General features: G+C 35.3%; 6 protein-coding genes across 6 annotated transcripts; 5 read left to right on the top strand and 1 right to left on the bottom strand.

Moving 5' to 3' along the window:
- Positions 1 to 37: 37 nt before the first annotated feature.
- LOC142973089 (uncharacterized) lies at positions 38 to 2,529 on the top strand. The gene is made up of 4 exons (XM_076114647.1): positions 38 to 494; positions 663 to 1,313; positions 1,943 to 2,109; positions 2,391 to 2,529. The coding sequence occupies exons 1-4, from the start codon at positions 387 to 389 to the stop codon at positions 2,446 to 2,448; spliced, it is 984 nt and encodes a 327-aa protein (XP_075970762.1). The 5' UTR covers positions 38 to 386; the 3' UTR covers positions 2,449 to 2,529.
- Positions 2,530 to 5,742: 3,213 nt separating this feature from the next.
- Positions 5,743 to 7,359, bottom strand: LOC142973092 (uncharacterized). The gene is made up of 4 exons (XM_076114648.1): positions 7,241 to 7,359; positions 6,502 to 7,158; positions 6,177 to 6,343; positions 5,743 to 5,924 (listed from the first exon to the last, which is right to left on the bottom strand). Exons 1-4 carry the CDS (start codon positions 7,304 to 7,306, stop codon positions 5,855 to 5,857), a joined length of 960 nt encoding a protein of 319 aa, XP_075970763.1. The 5' UTR covers positions 7,307 to 7,359; the 3' UTR covers positions 5,743 to 5,854.
- A 5,799-nt stretch (positions 7,360 to 13,158) lies between these two features.
- On the top strand, positions 13,159 to 17,121 carry LOC142973288 (uncharacterized). Its single transcript, XM_076114925.1, has 6 exons — positions 13,159 to 13,229; positions 13,407 to 13,589; positions 13,973 to 14,139; positions 14,420 to 14,492; positions 16,545 to 16,805; positions 16,885 to 17,121. Exons 1-6 carry the CDS (start codon positions 13,218 to 13,220, stop codon positions 17,119 to 17,121), a joined length of 933 nt encoding a protein of 310 aa, XP_075971040.1. The 5' UTR covers positions 13,159 to 13,217.
- Positions 17,122 to 17,601: 480 nt separating this feature from the next.
- Positions 17,602 to 20,077, top strand: LOC142973103 (uncharacterized). The gene is made up of 5 exons (XM_076114658.1): positions 17,602 to 17,686; positions 18,037 to 18,228; positions 18,781 to 18,914; positions 19,405 to 19,469; positions 19,945 to 20,077. The coding sequence occupies exons 1-4, from the start codon at positions 17,675 to 17,677 to the stop codon at positions 19,445 to 19,447; spliced, it is 381 nt and encodes a 126-aa protein (XP_075970773.1). The 5' UTR covers positions 17,602 to 17,674; the 3' UTR covers positions 19,448 to 19,469; positions 19,945 to 20,077.
- Positions 20,078 to 21,251: 1,174 nt separating this feature from the next.
- On the top strand, positions 21,252 to 22,286 carry LOC142973287 (uncharacterized). Its single transcript, XM_076114924.1, has 5 exons — positions 21,252 to 21,263; positions 21,438 to 21,674; positions 21,792 to 21,806; positions 21,888 to 22,054; positions 22,214 to 22,286. Exons 1-5 carry the CDS (start codon positions 21,252 to 21,254, stop codon positions 22,284 to 22,286), a joined length of 504 nt encoding a protein of 167 aa, XP_075971039.1.
- Positions 22,287 to 23,138: 852 nt separating this feature from the next.
- LOC142973101 (uncharacterized) lies at positions 23,139 to 24,549 on the top strand. Its single transcript, XM_076114657.1, has 4 exons — positions 23,139 to 23,272; positions 23,685 to 23,915; positions 24,155 to 24,308; positions 24,386 to 24,549. Exons 1-3 carry the CDS (start codon positions 23,261 to 23,263, stop codon positions 24,296 to 24,298), a joined length of 387 nt encoding a protein of 128 aa, XP_075970772.1. The 5' UTR covers positions 23,139 to 23,260; the 3' UTR covers positions 24,299 to 24,308; positions 24,386 to 24,549.
- The last annotated feature ends 127 nt before the right edge of the window (positions 24,550 to 24,676 follow it).

Raw genomic sequence — 24,676 nt, 5'->3', positions numbered from 1 at the left:
CTTTCCCCTTCCATTAAACACAGGACTATCCAAAAAAAAAATATTAGAAAATTCAATAGAAAATAATTTTTACACTTTAATCTTTAAAGGAATCAGAAGCACGATCAAATAAATCATGTTTTCAAAATCGTTGAAACACGATTATTAACTTCGCTTGTGACATGCAACAAGCTTCACGTGCAGATATCAATGACCATTAATATTGTCAGTCTCAACGACAATTTCAATTTAGTTCCATTAATTATTTTAAGGTTCAATTTTTTTTCCCTCGCGATGATTCGTATATTCTTTTTTACAAGATTTTAAGAGAATTGTCTTGATTACAGAACTGGTGATAAAAAAAAGAACCAGTTTTCAGATGAAACACGTAACAATAAAAGGTTGGCATGAAGAGGTTTAACGCACTTAGTTTGAGTATAAAAGCACTGGAGCTTCTGCAATTATATCATTCAATTATTATATTCAAAAGAATACATCCAAAGATGTTCTCTAAAGTGAGTATACTTTGATTTACGAAAAAAAGTGAGCAAAAGTGAAAAAAGTGTACAAAAAATAGACGTATAAAGTCCCCGTTTCTTTTACTATAATTTCACAAAGCGAATTGAACTCTATTTACATAAATGTCAAGCACGCTATGCTAATTTATTCTTTTTTTTCTGCAGATTATTATAGCACTCGCTCTGACAGCGGTGTACGCTGAGGATCACCACGGACACGCTCATGCCTACTCCTCTCAATCCTTCCACCTATCCTCTGGACATGAATCATCAGGCCATGGACATCACGACGTTGGCCACGGTCATCACGATATTGGCCATGGACATCAACTCGCCCAAGGCCATCACGAAATCTCTCTAGGACACGGACTTTCTCACGGTCATCATGCAATTTCTCTTGGGCACCAAGAACTGTCTCATGGACATCACGAAATTGCTCTTGGCCATCACGTAATTTCGCAGGGACATCAAGGAATTTCTCATGGCCACCAAGGACTATCGCATGGGCATGAAGGTCTGTCGCACGGACACCAAGTTATCTCCCACGGCCACCAAGGACATCATGAGATCTCTCTTGGTCATCATGAAATTTCTCAAGGCCACGGAGTCTCCCTTGGTCATCATGAACTTTCCAACGGTCACGGTCATGGCGGTGAACACGCTATTTTATTCCAACCTGCTCATCAGGCCCCTATTGCTGTTCATCATGAGGCTCCTGCTGTAATCTTGCAACATGCTGAAGTAGCTCACCATGGACATGGACAGGAAGGACATCACGGACATGAACACGGTGAAGAACATCAGGTTGACTACCATGTAAGTTCATATTCGCAACATTAAGACAACGTAATTAGAATATCTTGATTTGATTAAGTACATATTTCACGATTTATTTTACACTAGGATATTGAACCTAAAGCTTACTAAGTAATAAATACTTCGGGCCCATTCAAATGCATAACTTCAATAGATGATAAGAACTTTCAACGCCTGCTCCTAAGCTGTCAAGATAATCAGAAATAGAGTCAAATAAATCAGTTTGTTAACGGCCACCACCACGGCCTCCACAAGGTGTGCATAATAATCAGCCAACTAAAATACGCTAGCTTCAACGTATATTTGGATTTAGCTGTTTATTTTTGTATTCGTGTCTCGCAGACCCCCCAGACGAATTTAGATGTATTTTCACTTTTTTGAATTTTGCTTAGAATTGCTCAACGAGCGTCTGGCTATGTTAAAACTGTGTCAAATAATATGTTTTTGTTTTCATGTCTTGACAATGCCTTATTTCGAAAACTTGCGTAATTATGAAAATTTGGAAAAAGTGCAAAACCTGTTCACGAATTTATGGTTTTCCTGACTTTTAGCAAAATTCTACCTAAAAATTACGCCCTTTAGGATGCTGTTGAACTTTTAGTTGACCAAGTCTTTTACATTAATTTTAGGGTCATCCTAAATACGAGTATCAATACAAAATCGAAGACCCTCACACTGGCGACAAGAAGTCCCAGCACGAGACCCGGGATGGTGACAAGGTTAAGGGAGTCTACAGTCTTCACGACGCTGATGGTTCCATCCGTACTGTTCAGTACACTGCTGACAAGCACAATGGGTAAGCTAAGACGTAATACAATGATATCATTCATATTTTAAAGCATTGAAGGAAAAATAAAGAAAAATCAGTGATTACAAACATATCTAGAGCCGTTTTATGTCTATGATGATTTCGAGTTTCGGTTTTTTTTACTTCAACAAAATTAAAAAGAACAATAGATCTGTCCATCTTCAATTCCGTCCCAAAATTTGGGTAACTGACTTAAAGAGAGATTTTCCCAAAGTAAGTGTTATCTGTTCTGCATCTAAAATTAATGTTTTGTTTTTACTTATTTCCAGTTTCAAAGCTGTCGTGAAGACTGAAACTAAGCACGGTCATGTTTACTACCAACATTAAAAGGACAACTGTATGAGGAGTTCCTGTTATCAGGTTATCTTATAAAATTGTTTGTTCACCCTAATTAAACACCTAGTCTAATGTGTTATTCCCTGTTTTATTCTCCTCAGGCTTTATCTGGGGGCACGGAAGTGCCCCCGCAAGTCGAGCAAAAAAAAAGCGGCACGGCCGTAACATCCTTTTCTCGAAGCAATTCGGGCTATTTTTGACACCCCTATAATTTCGTTGTGTATAAAACAAGAAGCCTGGATTTTCAGCAACTAATCAGGCATTGTATAAATACAGTATATTTAAAATTTCAGTCAATTTGAACCAGTAGTTTACGAATGACAACTTGTTAAAATTTTGAATTTCTGGGGGCACGGAAGTGCCCCCGCAAGTCGAGCAAAAAAAAAGCGGCACGGCCGTAACATCCTTTTCTCGAAGCAATTCGGGCTATTTTTGACACCCCTATAATTTCGTTGTGTATAAAACAAGAAGCCTGGATTTTCAGCAACTAATCAGGCATTGTATAAATACAGTATATTTAAAATTTCAGTCAATTTGAACCAGTAGTTTACGAATGACAACTTGTTAAAATTTTGAATTTTGTCACTCACTGATTCACTGATTCACTGACTCACTGACTCACTGACTCACCGATCATCAAAAGTCTAAGGTACTTCTAGCAGACTTAGAAGCTTAAAATTTAGAATACAAATAGGGTTTAGTGTCTTAATCATGGGAAAAATCTAATATTTTCTAATTTCGGTCCAGTTTTCTAAATACACCAACTGCAACAATAACTTTGTAATCCCATATAAATGTAAAAGATTACAAGGTTACATTTGCAGTTAATGAATTATTATTACTGTAGAAAATAAAATAAATAGGTGTAAATAGGTACATACTATATGAGGCATAACGGGAGGGGGTATAGGGTGGGTAAGGGTGTTTAGCCCATGAAACTGAACAACATTCCCATAGGAAAATATGTTGAATTATGAAAAAATAACGTCTTTCCATACAAATTGGACTTATGTTCGCTCTACAAAAAGAAGTGAGATGCGATCAAAAACATTCTGTAAAAACCTCAAGTCTCGCCGTAAAAAGTTGTGAGATCTATATAATACCAAGTCGATTAATATATTTAGTCTCTACTTAAAGGACCTTCTGTCTTAAGTTATTACGTATGTTATTATCATGCCAATTAAAAAAAATACCTTTAAAACAAATAGATCGACTTGGTCATCGCAAGAAAACACAAATTCGCCATTAACATTTCAGGAGCATTAACTTCTCGTCGTGCTGTGTTGTGTGATACATACTAATAATCAAATCATGCGATGGCCAGGTCGGTCTATTTGTTTTAAAGGTATTTTTTTTAAATTGGCATGATAATAACATACGTAATAACTTAAGACAGAAGGTCCTTTAAGTAGAGACTAAATAGATTAATCGACTTGGTATTATATAGATCTCACAACTTTTTACGGCGAGACTTGAGGTTTTTACAGAATGTTTTTGATCGCATTGTATTTAGCAAGAGAAATTCAGATGCACTTTGTATATAAGTTTAAGTAACTACAGCCGTAGTGTATTTTTATTTTAGTCTTAATGTATAATAGAATACGGTAATGAATTCCTACATTCTATTATACATTAATTTTCGCGTTAATTCCCGTATTTTATTATACATGAGACATGCAACGCGAGAGTTTAAAAGTTATGATTATTTTGGTCTTGATAACGTAACCCGTCATAAAATAGGCTTTAACGTTCGCTTTTAAGATGTCATAGAAAAAAAGACATGGTTTCGTTGTGTAAGAATACAAAATCCTTAGAACTAGAACGAACTTTAATCCAGACACGAACTCTTGAGCAATTAATGCAAAAACACACATAATAAAGAAATTGGTTATTCAACCAACAGTTCGTGATCAAAAGTCGTAAATTAAGAAATGCTAGTATGTAAACAGTTAATTACCTATTTATACAGTATTTTTCTTGGTTCTTAACATGATGACCTCATTTGGTTAGTTAGGTTTAATCATTTCATAAATTTTAAGAAAGATTCAAGCTTTCTATTTTTTATTTTAATGGTGATGTACTGTACATCATTTGCCACCCGTTTCTGAGTACATTTAGCGGTAGTTTATCTATTCAATAGCGTTTTTTTGTATGAGTTTAAACGCTATTAAATAGATAAACAACCGGTAAATGTACCTCAGAGACCGGGGGATCAGAAGCAGTTAATAGAAGCTTTATTTAGCATTAAGTAGTCGGTTTTAAATATCACGCGCACCTGTTATAGTGTAAATGAAAAATTTAGGTATTTAGTAATCCTAACATTCTTTTTTAATATTAATGTAAGTAAGCGTGCGGTGCAATTTCTTTACATATTAAATTTAGGACATCGCATAACAGTGCAGTAAACACAACCAAGAATCAAGTGCTGTATCAGATCGACTTTTAATTATAACTACATTACTTTCATTAAAATTACACCGACTTAAAACAAGCCACTTCCTGCACGAAATAAATACCTTCTCACAGCAATTATATTCATTAGTACCTATCGTATCAAGTATTGTGTAACGATTTTAACAAAACGCAAATCTACTGATTCGTGATCGACATCTAGGCCAGCAATGTCAAAAGTGATTAATCATAAATAATATTATAGTACATAGGTACTTGTATAACAATATTTCGAAACTAGAAACTCTCACTATCACTTGCCGCAATCGTAATAAGTCTATATTGTCTTGATTGACGAACCAAAGCACGGGGCTACTCGTTTATTATTAAAACCGTAGCAGCAATCGACGCCAGAATGTAGGCTTCCCCATAGAATAAGAATGTTGAAATTGATGTAACTGTCGTAATCGTGCGGTTTTCTTACTATGTTAATGGTCGTATTATAACAAATTACTAAGAATTTGTTTAACATCTGTATAGATTATGTTTATGGTTTTGCTTTTTCTTTTATAAATTACTTTTTTTCATCCTACCAGCGTTTTAAATACGAACGTTTGGAATTATGGTTCTATGTGTATGTGTTACTCTTTTACTAATAACGATTTGACCGATTTGTATGAAATTGAGTACATAAATTGTTTATAACCTAGATTAACTCACAGGATACTTTTGACCACGGCAAATCTCTTTACCTTGACGAAGTCGCAAGTGGAAGCTAGTGGTTTATTAAATCAGTTTATTATTCTAGCTGTCAAATCAGTTCATTTGCCTGCTTTTCCAATTACTTTCTATATAAGTGTTTAAATTTAAGTAATAAAATCAAGTGTTATATCATAGAATTAAATAAGTTTTATTATAGTTCAATAAGGGCAAGTACACATCTAGTAACAACATAGCAACCATAAAGACTAAAGATACAACAGGATAAAATGTTCAGTCTTCACATTTAGTTGTGATGATGGCTCTCGATATGTACATGTTGGCCGGGGGCAGAGTGTTTCACGACGGCACTGAACCTGCAAGTGAAAGAACATTAGAACAATACCAATATACATTGAAATAGAAAGCAAGTACTAGTACAAAGACAATGCATGACGAAATGCATCAGGACGGGTAAAATGTTTTGTGCTATTTGTCGTTTAAACTGATAAACATCGGTATTTAGTTTTACTGTATTGTTGTTACAAAAATATCCAGGAACTCTTATTGATTTATTGTTTTCGATAGGCGTTTTTGTAGTTAGTATAATATTGTCTTATTGTTCTTACCCGTTGTGCTTGTCGGAACTATATTCAACAGTCCTCACGGAGCCATCGGCTTCTTGAAGACTGTAGACTCCCTTCACGACATCACCGTCGCGGTACTCATGCTGGAACTTGTTGTCACCGGTGTGGGGGTCCTCTACTTTGTACTCATACTGGTATTTGGGGTACGCCTAGAATAATAAAAGCTCTTAATACTCTACTTTAAATGCGTCTATCCGTCTAACGTGATTTAAACGGTTCAATTTGTGATCTGAATAAATGAATGGAAAGTTAGCTTAAAATGTTAAATATAAAATGTGTGTTTATTATTCTAATGTTGGACACTTACGTAATAGTCAACGGGCTCGTCATGGGAAGCGTGAGCATGAGCTTCCTCATGATGAGCGTGGTGGACGGGGATGGCGTGATGGACAGGGGCAGCGTGATGGACGGGAGCAGCGTGATGGACGGGAGCAGCGTGATGAACGGGCGCCTCATGGTGAGCGGGGGCAGCGTGATGGTAGCTATAATCCTCGTGACCATGAGCATATTGAGGTTGAGCATGAACAACATGAGGCCTAGAAACGTGAATAGCAGCGTGGGGCTGAGGAGCGTGCACAGCCACATGCTCGTGGTGGACTGGAGCAGGTGCTGGGTAGTGAACTGATTGGTAGTGTTTCACAGGAGCAGCGTGGTGAACCGGAGCTTCCTCCTCTTCGTTTACATATTGATACACGGGAGCAACATGTTCTTCATGGGATTCCTGGGATCCCTCCTGACCACCAAGAGCACCGTGATGGATAACACTCTGTGAGGAGTACGCATGTCCGTGACCTTCAGGAGCAACGTTGTAGTGAGCCTCATGAGAAGGTTCTTGTTCCTCGTGAACTCTTACAGGAACGTGCTCGTAATGATGTCTGTATTCCTGGTGTGGTTCATGAACAGCCTTCAGCGTATAGCCGTGATCCTCGCATGACGCAACAGCCACAAAGGCAAGCACTAAAACCTAGAATATAAAATAGCCCAATTACAAACAATGAAACACAAAACAAAATCTATTGTTTACACATATGATAACAAACACCCACTTTAGCTAACATGTTGTTCTTTCTTCTAAGACTTCCGTGGTGGAACTGATGAATTAACATAGTCATTAGCTCAATATATACCGGAGACGTTACGAGAGAGTATTGAATCAATTTGCTGCCGCTCGGGGCGTCATGTTTGTAACCCGCGGCGCGCGCGGATCTATGACGTAACTTACGTAACCAATGTGAAGGTTGTCAATCTGCTAAATTAGATCATTACATATTAAACAATAGTAATTGTTATACATTTTTGCCCTAAGCCTACAAGGTAATTAAATACATTATAAGTTAATAGACATTTGGTACCTTACATTCTGAAGAGAAATCAGTATAGTTAGTATTCTAGTCTAGTGCATTAGTTTCCTTACATAAAATTCGATTAAAAGTACGATTTCACTCTTAAAATAATGGTAAAAATTTGCAAATCTAGCCCATACTTTGGTATTCCGTGACAATCTGTTGGGAAACATCACATTTGAAAATTAGATCGAAACGCAAATCTGAATATGAAGCAAGAAGGATTGAGTTATATTCGCAATATATTACGAATCTATTTGTAATATTATAAAATAAGCTCATCTCATAGATTATTATATAATTTGTATAATTTGAATAGATTATAATAATCAGATAACTTTATTTTGTTTGCCATTTAAGAGACGCAATATTTGTTTTCATAAGTAGCATTTTTATGGCATTGTTTTTGTTTTTGTAAATATGTTACTAGTTCAAATTTTAGCTATTTTTATAGCTAACAATAAACCGATCAATCATAAGAAAATTACAGTCTGCTAAATATACGCATACGCATATTAAATAAAATTGATCATTAAATCTATACTAATATTATAAAGCTGAAGAGTTTGTTTGTTTGTTTGTTTGTTTGTTTGAACGCGCTAATCTCAAGAACTACTGGTCCGATTTGAAAAATTCTTTCAGTGTTAGATAGCCTATTTATCGAGGAAGGCTATAGGCTATATAACATCACGCTACGGTCATTAGGAGCGGAGTAGCAACGAAAAATGATACGAAAACGGGGAAAACTTGACCCATTCACTTCAGTGACGCAAGCGAAGTTGCGCGGGTCGGCTAGTGTGATAATATGACTAATATTACGAAGCGTATCATTACGATTAAATTTATCAATACGGCGATCGAATCTTTTTATACAAAACCAATAACGTTTTTTACACCAAGCTCGTCACTCGTGACAATGGAAAGTGACCTTAACAGTGTCATTGTCATTCATTCTCTATGAAAATTAGGTGAACTCAAACTACTTACGCATTTAATATCTTCATTGTGAAACCATGAACTGAATTCGAATATTATCGTTATTTCACAACTTCCTTTTGCCTTCCCATTAAATAGTTTTTACTTGTTCAAATCATTTTTTTTATCTGTAACCGTCCCAGTGCTGGACAGGGGTCTCCTCTCTCGAGAAAGGAGTTAGGCCTTGAGTCCAACACGCGGGCCAAGTGCAGTTTTGGGACTCTGCATCAAATATGTGCTTAAATCTTTTTTAGGCATCCAAGGTTTCATCGCGATATTTTTCTTTCAATCTATAAATATTCGAATACAATCCAGTTTTACTAAAAACAGGAAGATGATTGAAATGTTTATATATTGACTCAGTTTAAATAGCCACCACATTGGTATTACTTCGGTTTATAGAGATTGATACCTTCCTTATTGCTTTGGTAGGCATGTTTTTGTATGTAATAGCGATGCGAGTAACTTTCTATGATGTAAGCGGTCAGTTTACGGTACTAATACGGATTTCTTTAACTTATCTAAAAATCTGTGTCACGAGTGCATTTTAATTTTTGTCTATTTGTGTTCTATTATATGATGTCACTGTGTGTTTGTATGCTGTGTTGTGTCACATTCTAGACAAAGGTTTATTCTGCTTTGAAATACTTAATCTACACTTGTAGAGGAACCAATACTACAAAAAGACAATATGGTTACAAAGTGATTGGGTATTATAATAGATATATTTCAATCTATTGTTGTAAAAGCTGCAATTAACGTTAATTTTGTTTAGTTAGTTTGATTTTGATTACTTTTTATAACTAAAGTTTTTCTTGTTTCAATCTGAAATTAATGAAAACACAGAATTCTGATTTAAATAAGTGTATATTTAACGACTTAGATTATTGAACACATGTTTATATATAAGCTAACTATTAATGGTGGTAATGGTGAGGTATGATATGTTCCGTGTGGCCCTTGTGTGTGACTTCAGCGTTGAATCTGATGACAAACAAAGAAATTCGTTAGTTGATTAAAATATGTTACTTAGTGAAGTTATTGTGTATCAGAAATAATAGATCAAATAAAATAGTTTCATAAAACAGAATGAATCGTTTCACACTTTTGCATTTTTTGTGAGACATATGTTCTATTTGGGTGGCTTTGCTATGATAACATTGACAGATTTCGAATTGCATTTAGACGAAAACTACACTCTCCTGGTCAAACTGTTAAGTCCTCCCGGGTCTGATATATTTCATATTATACAAGTTTTACTCACCCAGTCTTCTTATCAGAACCATATTTGACAGTTCTGATGGAACCATCAGGCTCATGTAGACTGTAGATTCCTTTCACGACATCACCGTCACGAGTCTCGTGTTGGTACTTCTGGTCATGGGTGTGAGGGTCCTTTACTTCGTACGCGAATTCGTATTTAGGATAAGCCTGTAACACAAATTATAAACACTGAAGAGTGTTTCCAATAGGTTTACTATAGAATTACAACTGTGGTTCTATAGTTTCATAATCAAGTTCAGGTTGAACACTTTGAACAGTTTTTAAAACTTACATAGTAATCTACGTAATGTCCATGATAATGTTTTCCGTGAGATTCTTCATGATGTGATTCTCCATGTGACTCTGTGTGGTAGGATTCTCCATGATGGGATTCTGTGTGATGATCTTCTTCGTGATGAGACTCTGTATGATGAGTTTCCTCATGATGGCTCACAGGTGCATGGGATACTTCAACGAAATGGTGCGGCTCTGGTGCCTTGTAAGACACCGGCGCGTGAGCTACTGATACATGGTTTTGGACAGGAGCAGGTTGGGATACTTGGACTGTATGGTCTTGAACAGCAGCGTGGTATCTGATCACAGGAGCGATAGCTGCTTGGTGGATTACAGGCGCTATAGCAGGTTGGTGGTTAACAGGACCTATACCAGAATGATGAATCACTGGAGAGATAGCAGCTTGGTGAATAATTGGGGTAACTGAAGCAACATGTAGGACTGGAGCTTTTATAGGGACCTGGTGAACGACTTGAACCACACGATGCTGAGCAGGAGCATGGGCAGCACCGGGCTGTTCAACAATTTTTAGCTGGACAGGAGCTCGGACGGGCTCAGAAGACTCGTAAACAGGGGCAGGTTCATGTGGGATAAAATAAACCCTCTTGGGGTCTTCTTGGTAGATAGTGCCTACTTGAGCACGTAAATCTTTGTCAGAAAGGCTTTCAGATGATACCGATTGGCTCTGCTTGGGAACAACACGAACTTCATGTACAACATTGTGAACTGGAGCTGCTTTGGGTGCGGGTTCGTGGAAATGGTGTTCTACTTTCTTTGGCACTTCATGCGTCACAAGAGTTTGAAGTGAGAAAGAGTGACCATAATGTTCGTCTTGGCAGTAGGCCGCTGCCATTAACACTATTAATGCGAGTATCTGTAAAAGATGATCATGATGTTAGCACATCAAGTACTACAAATAAAACTTAGCCTTGCATTTTTTTCGAATATTTTAATTAGCCGCAATAGTGAATGGTCCGTATTATGTAATATTTGCCATCAGCAGACAGTTACAATTAAAAACATATCATGATTATAATGATGAGATAGTGTTCTAATAATAAAACAATACGTATCCGCTTAGCTCAATGCAATTCGCGAAACAAAGTATCTAAAATTCCCAGAGGCAATAGTTTCGAAGCACTTACAATATTTTACTTTCACCCGTAAATATTATCACAGTTAATACCTTCGCAAACATATTGCTGTTGTTTTCACAAAAGCTCTCGCAAATCTGGTAGGGTAAATGGGAAGCTTTGAGTTTTATACACAAAAATAAACGATACCAAAACTGGTTTTTTGAAATGTCACACTGATGCAATTTGGATGAACGCAAATTCTTACAAGCCACTGAAAAACTGGTTCATACGAGCAATGTGACCACCGGATGACATCATTATTTGCGCAAGAATTAATTTCTTCAAAACTCAATCAGTCATATTAAACAAAGGTCTAGACAGTTTAAACGGGTTTTTGAAAGCTTTAGTACATTTCAACATTACGACCTTCGTCGAAAGTTGCCCGTAAACTCTTTCGCCGTTTTTTTTATTCAAATATTTTTATTTTTTGTGGAAGCATAATGCTACATTTACATTAGTGACCGTTAAAAAAATGCTAAATGTGAACTATAATAAAAATTTGCTAATAAGGATTTCTCAGTATTTAATAAAACGGTTTTAGCATCGACTAGGATATAATAAAATTTTGATTCGGCTGATTTGGTTTTTTCTCGTAATAAAATCTCATTAAATTAGCAAAACAAAAGATATTGTACCTGAACGTATATTTTTGGTTGTACGAAGTATTAGACCGTAGTAACGGTACGAGTACAAACACAAGGTGATTGTTTTTTGTTGTATTGTATCTACATGTTCTTATACAATGTTTCAGGTCAAGCAAACATCAATAGGTAAACAAGAAGATCTATGTACTAGTTTTACAATACCAACTTTAAAGAAGTGTTTTAGCAGTTTTATTCTAAATAGAAAAGGACATTAGTACCGAAATATCTATTGAAACAGTAAATATTTTAGTCATCCTATTATTGGATCACTAAAAAAATTGATAAAATCGTAAAAAAGTATGTAATAATGTAAGTATGATTCATTTTTAGAAATATGCGGAACATACATACTTAAAATAAATTATTCACATAGCCACCCACTCTGCATCAATTAAAGAGGTTGTTAATATTTTGTTATTAAAATTCCTAGACTGGGAGCTTGAACATTTTTGTTTGAAGTGTAAGCATTTCATCCACTTCAAATCAATTTTACGGAATTTCACGCTTCTTTATCGTAATTTATTATCAAACTATCAGTGACAAAATATTTGTCACGTGGATTGATGTAACACTTGCGGGTCAATGTATTGACTAATGTTTCAACTCATTTAAAACTACTGGTCTGAAATTATGTGAATTCATTTTAGTTTTTTTTTTGTTAATATACATTCGAAGAATTAATTCCACTACACACTTTTTTTCACTTCATTGATGCAGTTTTAAAATACATATTATATGTACATTGGTATCCAAAAAAAAAATTATGGATCTCATGATCTTTTTTTCAAATGACTACTACTAGCAATGGTTTCAGTAGATATTCGTAGGCCTATTGGGCAGCTTATTAGGCATATTTCCTAGTTACGGAAATCTATCTAAGAAAAAGTAACAAGAAAAAATATCGGCCCACATGTGCTAAACACACGTGCATAGAAGTCACCTCACGCGACGCGCGTTCGACAAAAAAGCTGCCGGTTTCAGTAAAATTCGAGAACTTGACTCTCAACCAATCATTTTTTTTTACCATTAGCGAAGCCGCTGCAACTGCGTACCATGTGTTTTTTGCTTATTTAGATTTGTGTCAATATTAAACAGTTCTTGCGAAATTTACCTACAACCAACTGTGGCAATGTCACACTGCAAAGTGTACGTTGACATTCCGAACAAACGCTTTTACGAAATTATTTCTAACGCTGCATACTGAAGTTTGATAATGACTTGGACAGCCTGTACCTTAAAGTGAAATCAATATTACCTTGGCTAGTTTTAATATTGATATAAAAGACGTTGAAACTTATCATAATGTATCAGTTCACTACTGGTGTTAGAAACATTAGTACATCAGCTAATACAAACAAATTACCAAAAATGTTCTCCAAGGTAAATATAGTTAAAAAGTGTTTTGTGACAGTGTTAAGTGAATCAGTGTTTTAAAAATTGACCCTTGGATTATATTGGAGACCCTAGCTCACATCGGAAGTTTTGGACATAACATAACACCCAAAGGGACCATTCTTGCCTTTGCACTAAATGGCTTAATGATCTTTTTATCCTCAGGTTCTCTGCTTCGCCGCTCTGGTAGCTTCATTGGAGGTGGTCTACGGCCATGGCCACGGCTTCTCCTCCCAGTTCATCCACCGTCATGACGGCCCAGCCCATGTTGTGCCCGTCCATGGCGGACACGATGGCTACGGGCATGACGGTCACGGACACGGTCATGGACACGCTGTTGACTATTATGTGAGTATTGAGGTTTTTATGCTGTACTTGAAAGATTGGAAATATTCTGTGGTTTTACTTTACTAGCATTTTGTGCTAATCATTTTGGATTTAGCTAAATTGTCTGCAGGATTTTTGGACCTTATTATCTGTGTTTTAATTTGTGGTACTTACTAACTAATAAATGTCTTGTACTAAAAAAACATTGAAACAACAATACGAAATAGCAACAGATTAACAAATTCCTAATCCCGCCACAAAGGACATAAGCATCCAACTGGATATACAATTTTGCCATAATTAACTGTGGAGTTTTTTAAATATGTTATCAAATCCTTTAGTAACTTCTTTGTATTAACCGCTTCACCATCAATTGTAATGAAAACAATAATACAATTTTCCAGGCTTACCCCAAATACGAGTTCGGCTACAAGGTAGAAGACCCTCACACCGGAGATATCAAGTCCCAGCACGAGCACCGTGATGGTGACCAGGTCCATGGATACTACGCCCTGCACCAGCCCGATGGCTCTGTCAGACATGTCGACTACCACGGTGACAAGCACACCGGGTATGTATATAAATATTTACAATAGGTCTTCTGAAGTAATAATACCTTATACATTTTTGAAGATTGACTCTGCTGAGACTGTGACGCTAAAAAAATAAGGTATATAGTTTCTGTCGGACGTTTTACATTAAAGTATTCAGCTACCCTCAAATTTTGCTAGGACTTCAAAAGAAGGGTACACACAGCCGTAACAAAATGTAGTTTTTTAAAGTCAATCTGAGTTATGTAGTCAATTCACTGAGACACTGGTACATTTTTCAAATATTTTTGTTTTCCACAGTTTCCATGCTGACGTGAAACACAGCACCCACCACATCGTGCCCCACCACAACCCTCACCATGGACACCACTACTGAGCTGACCACCAAAAATTGTTACCTGTTACACATGTACCTTCTGTGATCTAATGTTGTTATTTCTCATTTTTTCATACTTTACAATATATTGAACGATTTTTACGAATTATATGTGAATTTTTATTTAACCAATCAAAATGTGTGACTCAAATTAGCATAGCACCCACAAATATAAACGTTTTATTTCTATTACTAGAAAGTGACTACATCAAGAAAAACCAAGTTTAAAAAAAAACACATTTATATATCTAATAATACCTATGTAGCAAACAAATATAGAGAAAAAAGAAATGAGAATAATTAATTAAATTGAGTCACGTAATAAGATATCAGAAAATAATAAGATACACAAACTTTATTAATAAATAATAAGCTTTACAATTAACACCTTACACCACAAACATAACAAAAATTAAATTATAACACTCAATGAGGTTTCTAACCAAATTATATAAAAAAATTGGGCCATAGTATTGTATGAAAATGAGTTTTACGCCATGTCAATCAGAGCTTAGAACCAAACCAATATTGCACGACCGTGACCGCGCGTCAATGGCTCGTTCATTCTGGAGTAAATACCTTATAGTCAAAACAACAACAACAAGTATTAATTAATTATTTTGTTTTTAAAACCACATACATTTTAAAATCAATTTTTCTTTTTTTAATGGGTTGTTCGAGGTTATACATACAAAAGAAATGGCATTAAGGGACAAAGATTTTAACTACGTGTATGCACACGGTAATAATTGCTTAGATTTTGTTTGGAAGAACAGAATTTTAAAGATGTAAGCATTAATTTCAGAGGTTTTTAGATACTTTCTCAAATTTTCTGCAATATAGATATATTAGTATAAATATTGCAGGTTGATTTGATCTCAAGCGTGGTGAATTGTGACACAATAGTAATAAAAATAGAAAGTAGAAAAGAAAATCTAGTAGACTTCTGGCCTTAGGAGAACTTAGGGCTCCTCTTAAGAAAATAAAGACTGAGAAAACAAGCCAAGTTTTATCTTGTAATTGAGCTAAAGCAATTTCACACAATTCATATTAGAATCATATCGCACGCTATTATAGTATTGCTAAATTTAAAGATCGTAACGAATCATAACAATCTTTACATAAAAATAATCTACCGTAACGATATTAATACGTTGACTAAAGTTTATGCTTGTTTTTCTTTATTTCATCCAATTAAGATTATTTTAGTTACTATTGTTCGACTATTTAGGAACGCCTTTGATGCAAGCTCGGCTCATTGGCTCTATTTTCCGAACTAGTAGTTTAATAACTGTAATGACTATGACGAAGTTATACATGTATACGTCAATATTACAAGAATGTTTTACAGAATCTACGTAGGTACAGCGAACACGTGTATTAAAAAAAATATGTGTGAACCGTAATCAATATTATTTTAGACATTTGTACATGTATTTGACAACCAAAAAACACCAAACTAAGATATATGTGTTAGACTAGCGTAACGACAGGATGATTTTGCAAATATTCTTTGCGTTTAGGAATTTTTTTTTTAATTTCTTTAAAAAGCTACATCAGAACTAAATATACGAATTCAATACCGTATGAAGTCTTAATAATGAAGGGACTTTAATGATCAGCGTACTCGGAGAACGAAAGTGATTTACAATCCTGCCTTTCCCAAGGTCAGATTAAATTGCCAAAACTTGACATATGATCGGAACAGGTTTAACATTTTTGAGATATATTGCGAAAAACTGTCTCACCGTACTTTTAAAGTTGTATAAAAAGAAAAATTGTGTACCTGGAAATTATCAGTTGCTGTTCAGTACTACAGGAGTCAAAGCAAAATATCAAAATGTACAAGGTATTAAACTAATATCAGTTAAACGCAAAATTTCATATCAATACGTTTAAATCCATTTTTAGTAAAAGTAAATCTGTAGCATTAGCTAATACAATACAGATAATTAAAATGATAATACAATAACAATTATTGTCTCAAATAGACACAAACTAACCATTCAGCCACTAGAAATTTGTAAAACCAATATTTTCGATTCGCAGATTTTCTTAATCGCCGCTGTCATCGCGATGGCCGCCGCACGGCCGCAAGAAGGTCACGGACATGAACATCACGGTCACGGCCACGCTTACTCATCGCAGAGCATTGTACTGCATCAATCTCATGAAACCAAGCACGAGCCCCACCACGAACATCACCATGAGCACCATGAGAAGAAACATGAAGTCCACCACGAGAAGGAACACCATAAACAAGAACATCACAAAGAAGAACACCACGGTCATCACCACGTCGACTACTACGTGAGTACTTCAGGTTTATAATACCATTTGAATATTTTATCGAGATAGTACCCATATCTAACGATATTTTTTCCCACAGGCCCACCCTAAATACGAGTTCGCCTATGAAGTCAAGGACCCTCACACTCACGACATGAAGCACCAGCACGAGCACCGCGACGGTGATGTGGTGAAGGGCGAGTACGCCTTGCACCAGCCCGATGGTACCGTCAGGATCGTCAAGTACCACGCCGACAAGAAGACCGGATTCCACGCTGACGTCAAGTACGAGGGACACGCTAAACACATCGTTCCTGAACATCACCACCATCATTGATCTCCTCTTCTAGTCTAATTTGTTACCTTAACTCTAAGCTTGTTGATTGTTGCATGTGTCTGAGATGTAAATATTGAAAATAAAATTTTTACCACTGTATTTTGACTTTGATTCATTACACATTCATTTATTTTAACTAAAAATTTTTAAGCTCATTTTAAAGCAGTAAATCCCTGTCCACAACAAGTACACGTAAGTTGATATTATCTTAACAGCTACATAAGTAACTGTTACATAAAAAAATTTACACATCAGTTCCAGTTTTTCAGAAAAAGTATATTTAAATACCTACTCAAAAAAATACGATCAATATTCTAACGGCATGTAGTCTCGAATTCACAGGTACGTAGTTTTAGTGCTTTTGCGTGTAAAATAACTACTAATCTATTCTTGCTTACTCTTTCGTGAATAATTCTACATACAATAGTAATATAATAAAATCGATTTAGATGCGGTAGTATTTGTTTTTATTATAAAAGAATTCGATTTTACTCTTAGCGAAATAGTAATAACTTGAGTCTTGATTGAACAACTCGTAAATAAGAAGATAGCAATGACGTCACAGGTAAACGAAATAAATATTTTAAAGTAAATTGTTGGATTAACTGAAGACGTCTAAAGTGATCAAAAAATTTTCGTTACTGAGTTAGCCGTGGTAAAATAGAGTGCATTATGTTCAAGTGGAAATAGCTGGGTGTAGTTCTACCCGGGACATGCAAGTTCTTGGACACTTAAATTAATAAAGTATAATCATATTCGTGGTTAACTTTGTTATAAGCATCCAAAAAATCTTACGAGATAATTAACTAATAATTTGATTATGCAACTTTAGTTGTTTCTTCTGAAGTACACTTAGAGAAGAATAGAATATTGTTTTATTGGAACTTTTTGGAAACTAAAATGTTTGTATTTCAGATAGTTTGTTTGGTCATTATGACCCTAGTAGCAGTGTCATACGGGTATAGCCACATTTACCCATACGCATCTCAACCAATAGCACAACAAGTTGATCCTGATCAACTTATGTACTTCCCTAAGCACGACTATAGCGTCAGCCAAAGGGGTCCTCATAATCTTGGCCATGGAAAACACAAGATTCGCTTTTATGTAAGTAACGTGATTTTGCGAGATAGTTGTACTTTTCTAATTTTACCTAGTTTTCCATTTCTTAATCTATGATTGAGTTCATAAAAAGATAGAACAGAAGAATATAAATAATGTGTGCAATTGTGCATAATTGGTAACAATAAGAGCAGTGATAGCTGATTGGTTAAGGTTGCGCCTCCGACGTCAGGGTGCGTACCCGAGGCAACATACCAATGACTTTTCGAAGTTATGTATGTATAAGAAATTATTATCACTTGTTCCAACTGTGAAGGAAAACATCGTGAAGCGTCCTTGCATGCTTGAGAGTTCTTTAGAACAGTTCTTGAAGGTATGTAAAGTCGCCAACTCACACTTGGCCAGCGTGGTAGACTCAACGCCTAACCCCTTCCTAATTTTCGGTAGAAGACCCTTGCTCAGCAGTGGGACATTAATGGGTAAATTCATTCATTTATTTTTAATTGGTAACAAATACTTATGAAAAGCAAACGCAAGGCATTTTAGTTGAGTTCAGTGTCAATATTGTGTGTTTTAAGCATTGTATTTAATTTTCAGAAAGTGCTTCCAAGAAACGACGTTGGTACACAACAAGAAGAGCGTGAGGGAGATGCTTTCAGAGGTTTTTATGACCTGAACCAACCGGACGACGGTGTGATTAGACGGGTAAAGTACCCCGTCAATGGGCCACGGTAAGATTTTGGTGATATTTGATTTTAGGGGTAATTTATTATTCTTGAGGGGGGTACTGACGATAAATAAACTACTTCCATGATAAACGATATATTTCCTGGGACCAGCGGGCTTATCACGTTTCTCAGTTGACAGCTTGTAAATGTCAAATTGATGGTCACTATTCAGTACATCGCTGTTTTGAAGTAACATCATAATCACGATGATCTAAGGGAGAAAACAATGTACAGCGTAGTGGCTCTCAAATAGTTGTCAACTGAGATACGTGATAGCCCCCTAGATTATTATATACGACTACATATTAGTTACTAAATATATGACTTAACTAAATGAGTACGCGGAGACAACTGCCGCGCTGGGCCATCACAGGCGTGCGTCTGACTTCACATTATTGTAGCAGTGTCCCTAGTGTCCCTACATTGATGAAACGTTCATTTATATGAAATAATAAAACCTAAAGTACTAATGATTAATTTATTTCCTATACAGACCCATTCCGTTGCAGTTTTTACAGGGAAGAATGTTCAAGTAAATTATCGTGGAAAGATACAGGGGTAAAAATATATTGTTAATTATTACCATCAACATTGTTACTTTATTTACTCTTTGCTTATTCTTCATCTTATTATCACAATTAATAAATTATATTATTACTAGCTGACCCGCGCAACTTCGCTTGCGTCACATAAGAGAGAATGGGTCAAAATTTTCCCCGTTATTGTAACATTTTTTACTGCTGCTCTGCTCCTATTGGTCGTAGCGTGATGATATATAGCCTATAGCCTTCCTCGATAAATGGGCTATCTAACACTGAAAATTTTTTTCAAATCGGACCAGTAGTTCCTGAGATTAGCGCGTTCAAACAAACAAACAAACTCTTCAGCTTTATAATATTAGTATAGATATTCATAGTTAAAAATTGCTAATGACATTGTTTCGCCAGTCACAAAAACAAAAATATTAATTATCCACAATTAATGACTTATAAAAATATTGGAGGATATTTTCTTATGTCATTTAAATTTTCAGATTCCACGCAACAGTTGAAGTTCGTTAAGGATCACATCGTATAAGGGCATCACCATTTTTGAGCATCTTTCAGAATTGGCTTCGATTCTTCTTCTGTATCTACAATAAAGTAATTAAATGATTGCCATATCAATGTGTTTTTAATTAACAACAATAAAACTATCTACCCTGAACGCTTATTATTCATAAGCATAATAAAGTCTTCAAAAACAGTATCAAAGAACTCTAAGGTATATCACGATGTTTTTTTTTATTGTCCGACTTCAAGTGTGAGAAATTGGGTTTGAAAAATTTATCACTTGCGTCGGAAGCAAATATTTGGAGCATTTGCTTCAACTACATCGCCGCTAATGAACTATTTATAATATTTGATACGACACTGACTGCCTCATAGTATCTTAACGAAGTTTAGTAATATGAGTAAAAATACCTATGTAAACAAAATAAAAGCTAATAATAAACAAACTACACTGCACATAGTGCACATGTTTATGTTTCACTTGGTCACCTTACCACAATAATCGACCTTTGTTGTAAGTTCAAATCCATACTTCTTTGAATTTGTATGATGAGTACGAGTATTTGTTCTGAGGCCGATAGTAAAATTTATACATTATAGGTATGTATAAATTGCTATAAAAAATCTACATACGGTAGAATTTAGATGAAGAGAAAAGCAATAAGAGTTGAAGAAAAATGCAGAAGCGTTAAAAATGTATCGCTTCTGCATTTTCCTACAGAAATTCTATAGAAATCTACACACAGTTACATATAAGTCCATCAGTTAGATGGTTACCATAGTACAAGATCTGTTAAGTTTGGCATCCAATGACTAGAATCAAATGCTTGCCCCGTTGCGTAAATATTAAACAAAAAAATCGCACATAGAAAAAAGACATCTCCTATTGAATGATTTTCTTTATGGAAAGGAGTAATACGTAGATCACATTATAGATATAATTTTTAGCATTTTCCTGACAATATATTATTATAATAAATATTTTTTTATACTATTATGAAATAAACAAAATTTGTTTATTATGCGTTGAAAGGTAACCGTTGGTCGTAACATAACAATTAATACTTTTACTGTATCGCCAGTAAAATTATTTTTCAAGGGCATTTATCTAGATTAAGTACAACAACAGCAAGTTTTCTTAAAACTTGACATTTCATAGTATAATTCAATACTACAATACAACAAACTTGTTTTGTGATCGTAAGTATATAAAAAGTGCGAAAAGTTTAATTGAAATATCATTCAGTGCTCAACCCTTCGAGTTAACGAATTACAAGAAAGGTTCAACATGTTCGCAAAGGTAAAATAAAACAAACTTTAGAAAACAACGGACAAATCCTCTCAACCTACATAAAAGTTAAATAAATTAGTATAACGATAATAATATTCCCTTCCCGTTTAATATTTTTCACGAGATATACAACAACATAAACAAAACACAGCAAATTGGACTTAGCAATTTTTTTCTATTCAGATTCTCCTTGTGGCTGTAGCGCTTGCTGCGGTTGCAGCTCAACATCATCATCATGGTCATGAACATGGCCCCGCATACTCCTCTCAGAGTATAGTACTCCATCACACTCATCACAAGCAAGCTCCGGCCCATCACGAGGAAGATCACCACGGACATTATGAACATCACGGACATCAAGAGCATCACGGACATCATGAGCATCACGGACATCATGAACATCACGGACATCAAGAGCATCACGGACATCATGAGCATCATGGCCATTATGAACAACATGGACATCACGAACATCACGGACATCATGCTCACTCTTCCCAGAACATCAAACAGTATCATGATGGACACGTGACCAAGCACGTTGAATATTATGTATGACGTCACTTTATTGAGTATACTTAATTTCTTTTACGTTTAGTATGATATCCTCACTGTAATTTGTGTATGGTACAGGGTCATCCCAAATACGAGTTCGCGTATGAAGTCAAGGACCCTCACACCCACGACCACAAGTACCAGCGCGAGCACCGTGATGGTGATGTTGTGAAGGGCGAGTACAGACTGGACCAGCCCGACGGTACCGTCAGGATTGTGAAATACTATGCTGACAAGAAGAGCGGGTACGTAATTTGAAAATAATTCTAAGCTATGATTTGAAACTAAAGGAATCATCATATTATTTCAAACCCTCACAAGCCTAGTTAAAGTTTCTTGCAGCATAGGCAGTTATATTTTATACTATTATATTTTTTCTCAATCAATTACATTTTTCTTTGCAGATTCAATGCTGACGTGAAATACGAAGGTCACGCCAAACACATTGTTCCTGAACACCACCACTATCATCACTGATCTCAAACTGCACCACGTTGTTGTCGATTTAGCACTGTTTTTGTTGATCTATTTTTAATTTATTTAAAGCAAATGTGTTAATAAACATAATTACCAGTCAAAGTTTATGTTTTTGTTTGTCATCATTATTTTTAATTAATACCTACCTGGATAGTAATGTATATGGATAGGATACATTAAACTTTGTGTGCCCCAAACCTATTAATATCTCTACCGTATAAATGTATGTTAAAATGGACGAGTGCGTAAATTCCCTAAAAAATACTATTACAACAAGCAAAAACAGACGACAGGTTAAGTTAATTTAAAATAAATTTGATATGGCTATAAATAAATTTATTAATTTATGGCTTAAAACCTCGCTTATACGTAAAGAGTATTATTGTGCCAGGAAATCTAATACAAATGGGAAATCAATAACAGAAAGAAGCAATCTAGTTACTATATTATATAATAAATATAATCAGTCATTAGTTATAAGAAAAAATATTTTCTATAAGAAATCTCTCTAGGTACTACTATTTTAAATGCTAAAGAATAAAATAAAATAAAAATGGGTAATACGACGTCATTCACGATAGGTAAAAACCTATCGTGAATGACGTCGTATTACCCATTTTCTTGGATTTTCTTAGATGTGACGTTTTTCGAGTTAAATAACTACGTCATTGTGAAAAATTGCTGGGAGATTTTCCATGTTACGGTAAATTCCTTTCATTCAACAAGTTTTTAATATATTTTGTATTATCGCAGCGTTTATAATCAGAATCAACTGATTAACTATTGTATTGTCAAATATTTTCCATCGATTTAGTAGCAGGGTAACTAATGAAATGATTAAAAGTAAAGAACAAAATCGCCTGGTTGCCATTCGAACAAGTTAGATTGTTATAAAAAGGTTTCTCGTAGCCCGAAAAAAGTACCTGCGAGTGGAGTCATAATTTTTAAAATACCTTTAGATCTTTCTATCAATCATGATAACAAAGGTAAGCGTAGATTTACGTATTGTTTAATACCATATACTGTTTTAAAATGTTAAAATTTTATTCAACAATATAGTAAATTTATTCCATTGTTGTCCCACTGCTGGGCAAGGGTCTCCTGTAATGAAAGAGGAGTTAGGCCTTGAGTCCAACACGCTGGCCAAGTGGAGAGAGAGATTGGGACCTTGCATACCTTCAAGAACTGTTCTAAAGAACTCTCAAGCATGCAAGGTAGCATCACGATGTTTTCTTTCACGCTTGAAACAAGTGATAATTATTTCTAATACCCATATAACTTCGAAAACTCATTGGTGTGTTGCTTCGGATAGGAACCCCCGACCAATTGCGTGGGAGACGCAACTTAAACCACTCGGTTATCACTAAATATAATTTAGGCATAATTATTTACTTTCAGTTACTCCTAGCAACTGTTGTGATAGCAGCTGTAAGTGCTCAGTACTATATGCACCACCCACACCATGAACACCACGCACACCACCCGCACCACCAGCATCACCCTCATCATCGTCACCACAGACACAGCAGTCACAAACGTCATGAGCGGCGCGGTAAATATTATATTTACCCCCTCCCAGACGGTAGCATCCCGCAAGATGAAAGCTTCGCAAGATTTCTTAACAATCAAGTAAGTGTTCATTATTTTATAAACGTCTAACACTTAAAGCATTTAGAGGCTGAATTTTGCCAAAAATAGGTAGCTTATGTTTGATCAGTCATCAAAATATTAGAATCAATTTGGTTGTTCAAAGATACAGGCAAAAAGACTGAAGGACAATTTTTTACACAAAGATTAATATAGTTCGGATCTTTGTTTGATTGGGATTTGATCCCAAGCTATCACTCACTTTTTTAAATATTTTTCAGGGATATCCAGGTTACATGCCTGAATTTATGAACCCTGCAGCCCTTGAAAACACGAACCAACCAGATTTAATACCGGGCGATATCGTGCAAGAAGGGTCAGACCCGGGCAGGGCCGAGGGTAAAGACAAAAGCAAGACAGGCTAACGCAAACCAAGTAAGAGATTCTGAAGAACTTTGTAAATTACTTTGTAATTATTTTTGTGTTGTTCTTACAAGTTCTTTTCTTTGCAGATAAGTCTGGATAAATTATTAAGGACCATGTCAAGTGTATAGTTTTATTGCGAGTGTAGTTTTTTTTATTATAATATAGATTTTTTTTTATAATCTGTCGTAGATGAATTGCTATTATTGTGATCATTGATTCAATATGTTCATAAAGTGAATATTTTACTTATTATGTTGTGTTTCATTGTTTAATAAGTTACTGTACTGAAGTTACTGTACACTGTTTAAATCTAATGATTAAGCTTGACCTAACTCGTGTTAGCCTGAGGTCTAATTTTCGGCTCTATGATGTTATAA

The sequence above is a fragment of the Anticarsia gemmatalis genome, chromosome 5, assembly GCF_050436995.1.
Source record: "Anticarsia gemmatalis isolate Benzon Research Colony breed Stoneville strain chromosome 5, ilAntGemm2 primary, whole genome shotgun sequence".
Classification (NCBI taxonomy): domain Eukaryota; kingdom Metazoa; phylum Arthropoda; class Insecta; order Lepidoptera; family Erebidae; genus Anticarsia; species Anticarsia gemmatalis.
The sequence above is the reverse complement of the archived record's forward strand: the minus strand, read 5'-3'. Positions and strand labels throughout refer to the sequence as shown.

Excerpts from the sequence above, each read along its gene's own strand:
- LOC142973089 (XM_076114647.1), top strand. The coding sequence starts at position 387 with ATGAAGAGGTTTAACGCACTTAGTTTGAGTATAAAAGCACTGGAGCTT. Across the intron at positions 495-662 it reads ATCCAAAGATGTTCTCTAAA|ATTATTATAGCACTCGCTCT; the intron begins GTGAGTATACTT and ends TTTTTTCTGCAG. Across the intron at positions 2,110-2,390 it reads ACTGCTGACAAGCACAATGG|TTTCAAAGCTGTCGTGAAGA; the intron begins GTAAGCTAAGAC and ends ACTTATTTCCAG.
- LOC142973092 (XM_076114648.1), bottom strand. The coding sequence starts at position 7,306 with ATGACTATGTTAATTCATCAGTTCCACCACGGAAGTCTTAGAAGAAAG. Across the intron at positions 7,159-7,240 it reads AGAACAACATGTTAGCTAAA|GTTTTAGTGCTTGCCTTTGT; the intron begins GTGGGTGTTTGT and ends TTTATATTCTAG. Across the intron at positions 5,925-6,176 it reads AGTTCCGACAAGCACAACGG|GTTCAGTGCCGTCGTGAAAC; the intron begins GTAAGAACAATA and ends TTTCACTTGCAG.
- LOC142973288 (XM_076114925.1), top strand. Across the intron at positions 14,140-14,419 it reads CACGGTGACAAGCACACCGG|TTTCCATGCTGACGTGAAAC; the intron begins GTATGTATATAA and ends TGTTTTCCACAG. Across the intron at positions 14,493-16,544 it reads CTCACCATGGACACCACTAC|ATTTTCTTAATCGCCGCTGT; the intron begins TGAGCTGACCAC and ends TTCGATTCGCAG.
- LOC142973103 (XM_076114658.1), top strand. Across the intron at positions 18,229-18,780 it reads AACACAAGATTCGCTTTTAT|AAAGTGCTTCCAAGAAACGA; the intron begins GTAAGTAACGTG and ends TTTAATTTTCAG. Across the intron at positions 18,915-19,404 it reads TACCCCGTCAATGGGCCACG|ACCCATTCCGTTGCAGTTTT; the intron begins GTAAGATTTTGG and ends TTTCCTATACAG.
- LOC142973287 (XM_076114924.1), top strand. Across the intron at positions 22,055-22,213 it reads TATGCTGACAAGAAGAGCGG|ATTCAATGCTGACGTGAAAT; the intron begins GTACGTAATTTG and ends TTTTCTTTGCAG.
- LOC142973101 (XM_076114657.1), top strand. Across the intron at positions 23,916-24,154 it reads CAAGATTTCTTAACAATCAA|GGATATCCAGGTTACATGCC; the intron begins GTAAGTGTTCAT and ends AATATTTTTCAG.